The 2,485-nt window shown below is 45.4% G+C and overlaps 1 protein-coding gene across 1 annotated transcript; it reads right to left on the bottom strand.

Moving 5' to 3' along the window:
- Positions 1 to 686: 686 nt before the first annotated feature.
- On the bottom strand, positions 687 to 1,364 carry LOC117191403. The gene is made up of 2 exons (XM_033396283.1): positions 937 to 1,364; positions 687 to 856 (listed from the first exon to the last, which is right to left on the bottom strand). Exons 1-2 carry the CDS (start codon positions 1,321 to 1,323, stop codon positions 836 to 838), a joined length of 408 nt encoding a protein of 135 aa, XP_033252174.1. The 5' UTR covers positions 1,324 to 1,364; the 3' UTR covers positions 687 to 835.
- Between the last annotated feature and the right edge of the window lie 1,121 nt (positions 1,365 to 2,485).

Below are 2,485 nucleotides of genomic sequence, written 5' to 3'. Positions count from 1 at the left end.
TTTTCTTGATTCTGGCTATAATAATTATACGATCTGGTTGAGATCTTACACTCTAAAACATATAGTCATCCTCTACGATTCTGCGTTCTTGGATTTATCGTATCTTTAAAAATGTGGATGCCACAGATTTTCGTCCTTTGTGGGGGCGGAAGTGGGAGTGTAGCAGTGACATATCACAGAAGTCTGGATCCAAAACATCGTTGCTTCAGCACTATGCGCTGAAGGGGACTGACAGACGGACGGACGGACAGACGGACAGACAGACATGGCTCAATCGACTCGGCTATTGATGCTGATCAAGAATATATATACTTTTTGGGGTCGGAAACGATTCCTTCTGGACGTTACACACATCCACTTTTACCACAAATCTAATATACCCCAATACTCATTTTGAGTATCGGGTATAACAACATCGGTAGTAACGGAAGACTTAACAGGTTATCTTCACCGGCCGCATTCACTATCGCTCTATGGAGGAAGTAGACAACGATTGAGAGAAGCAACCTGATTTTTTAAATGCTGTATATTTTACAATTTCACTGACGCTCTCCGGATGACGCTGCTTGTGGGTTATGCCCATAATCTGGTTAACAGTCAGGGTTTCCAGTGAAAGGCTGTCCGTGTCTTAAATGTTCCGGTGATAGGCATTCTGTAGGAGCTTTATGATTGCGCATAAGTCCTTGCGCAGCTTTCGGTTTTCGTCCAGCGTCTGCTGTTGCTCCCCACTGACCGACTGAACGCGGTCCATGATCTTGCCGTATGCCTCCCCTTTAATTGCCGACAAGTTGGTGAACATGACGCTGTTGACATTTAGTAGGACGTCCACCCACTCTTAAAAAATGATCAGGCGCAGCTGGAGTGGGAGGCAATCCAACAAAGATTGGGGTTAGGCATTGAGTGGTAGCCTTTGGGGTGGATTGTGTAGGCACTCACCTTTGAATCTCCGCTCGGAAAATTGAGGCCGTCGATCTCGTCCAGCCGTTTTAGGAATGTCTTGTTCAGCTGCAGATTCATCTGAGCGCTCATGTCGTGTGCCTCAGGCAGTTGGTCCACCAAACGGTGAAAGTACTCCGTAGCTATGGGCTCAGTGCGAGCATTGCACCTGGAGTGGTCTTGGTTGCTGTAGTCCGTGAAGACACCGGATTGATTTTCGACATTCCCTGTGTCCTGCTGTAGAGCCTTTTGGCTTTGCTGATCCTTCAGCGCCAGCTGCACCTTTACCGCCTTCTGAGACGTCTGCTGTCCCGAGTTCGTGGGAGTTACCGGATTGGACAGCCCCATAGAGTTTGAGTCCAAGACGAGTCCTCGTCTGTCGCTCATGTTTCGACGATTATTGCTCCGATTTCCTCGTCCGCATCGACTATTATTATACCCGATACTCAAAATGATATATTAGATTTTATATTAGATTTGTGGTAAAAGTGGATGTTTGTAACGTCCAGAAGGAATCGTTTCCGACATCATAAAGTATATATATTCTTGATCAGCATCAATAGCCGAGTCGATTGAGCCCTGTCTGTCTGTCCGTCCGTCCGTCTGTCCGTCTGTCCGTCCCCTTCAGCGCCTAGTGCTCAAAGACTATAAGAGCTAGAGCAACGATGTTTTGGATCTAGACTTCTGTGATATGTCACTGCTACAAAAATATTTCAAAACTTCGCCCCGCCCACTTCCGCCCACACAAAGGACGAAAATCTGTGGCATCCACAATTTTAAAGACATGAGAAAACCAAAAACGTAGAATTGTAGAGAATGACCATATCTTTAAGACTGCGGAATCTGAATTGGATCGTATTATTATTATAGCCAGCATCAAGAAAACAATTTCATTTTTTCTCGCCCTGTCTCTCTCTAACACACACGTAGCATAGGCGGCTTTGCTTAGAGTAAAACATTAGCGCCTAGATCTCAGAGACTACAAAAGCTAGAGGAACCAAATTTGGTATCCACACTCCTAATATATCGGACCGAGACGAGCTTGTTTCAAAATTTCGCCACACCCCCTTCCGCCCCCGCAAAGGACGAAAATCTGGGGATATTCAAAAATTTAAGAGACTATTAAGGCTAGAGTAACCAAATTTGGTATCCGCACTCCTGTTAGATCTTACTATAAAACGTGTATCTCAAAATTTCGCCCCACTCTCTTCCGCCCACACAAAGGACGAAAATCTGTTGCATCCACAATATTGCACATTCGAGAAAACTAAAAACGCAGAATCATAGATAATGACCATATCTATCAGATTGCTGAATCTGGATCAGATCAGATCATTTTTATAGCCAATAGGAACAAATCAATTTGCAGTGGCTACGCAGCGCCCGACGTCACGCTCAGACTGATTTTCTGTCTCTCTCGCACGCACTCTTTGTCGTGTCGTTTAATATTAGCGGCGTCTGCCGGAGGAGAGCCATACTGACTTAGTATCGGGTATAACCGTAGAGTTGCGGTGTCCGCAGCAACTCACAACGTTCCCCTCGTTCAAAG

This window comes from Drosophila miranda, assembly GCF_003369915.1.
Source record: "Drosophila miranda strain MSH22 chromosome Y unlocalized genomic scaffold, D.miranda_PacBio2.1 Contig_Y1_pilon, whole genome shotgun sequence".
NCBI classification, from domain to species: domain Eukaryota; kingdom Metazoa; phylum Arthropoda; class Insecta; order Diptera; family Drosophilidae; genus Drosophila; species Drosophila miranda.
This window is presented reverse-complemented; position numbering and strand designations above follow the sequence as displayed.

What these genes read in the sequence shown, in the direction of transcription:
- LOC117191403 (XM_033396283.1), bottom strand. Translation starts at nt 1,323, where the DNA reads ATGAGCGACAGACGAGGACTCGTCTTGGACTCAAACTCTATGGGGCTG. An exon ending in TTCCGAGCGGAGATTCAAAG is followed by an intron (nt 857 to 936) that starts GTGAGTGCCTAC and finishes CTCCCACTCCAG; the next exon opens with CTGCGCCTGATCATTTTTTA.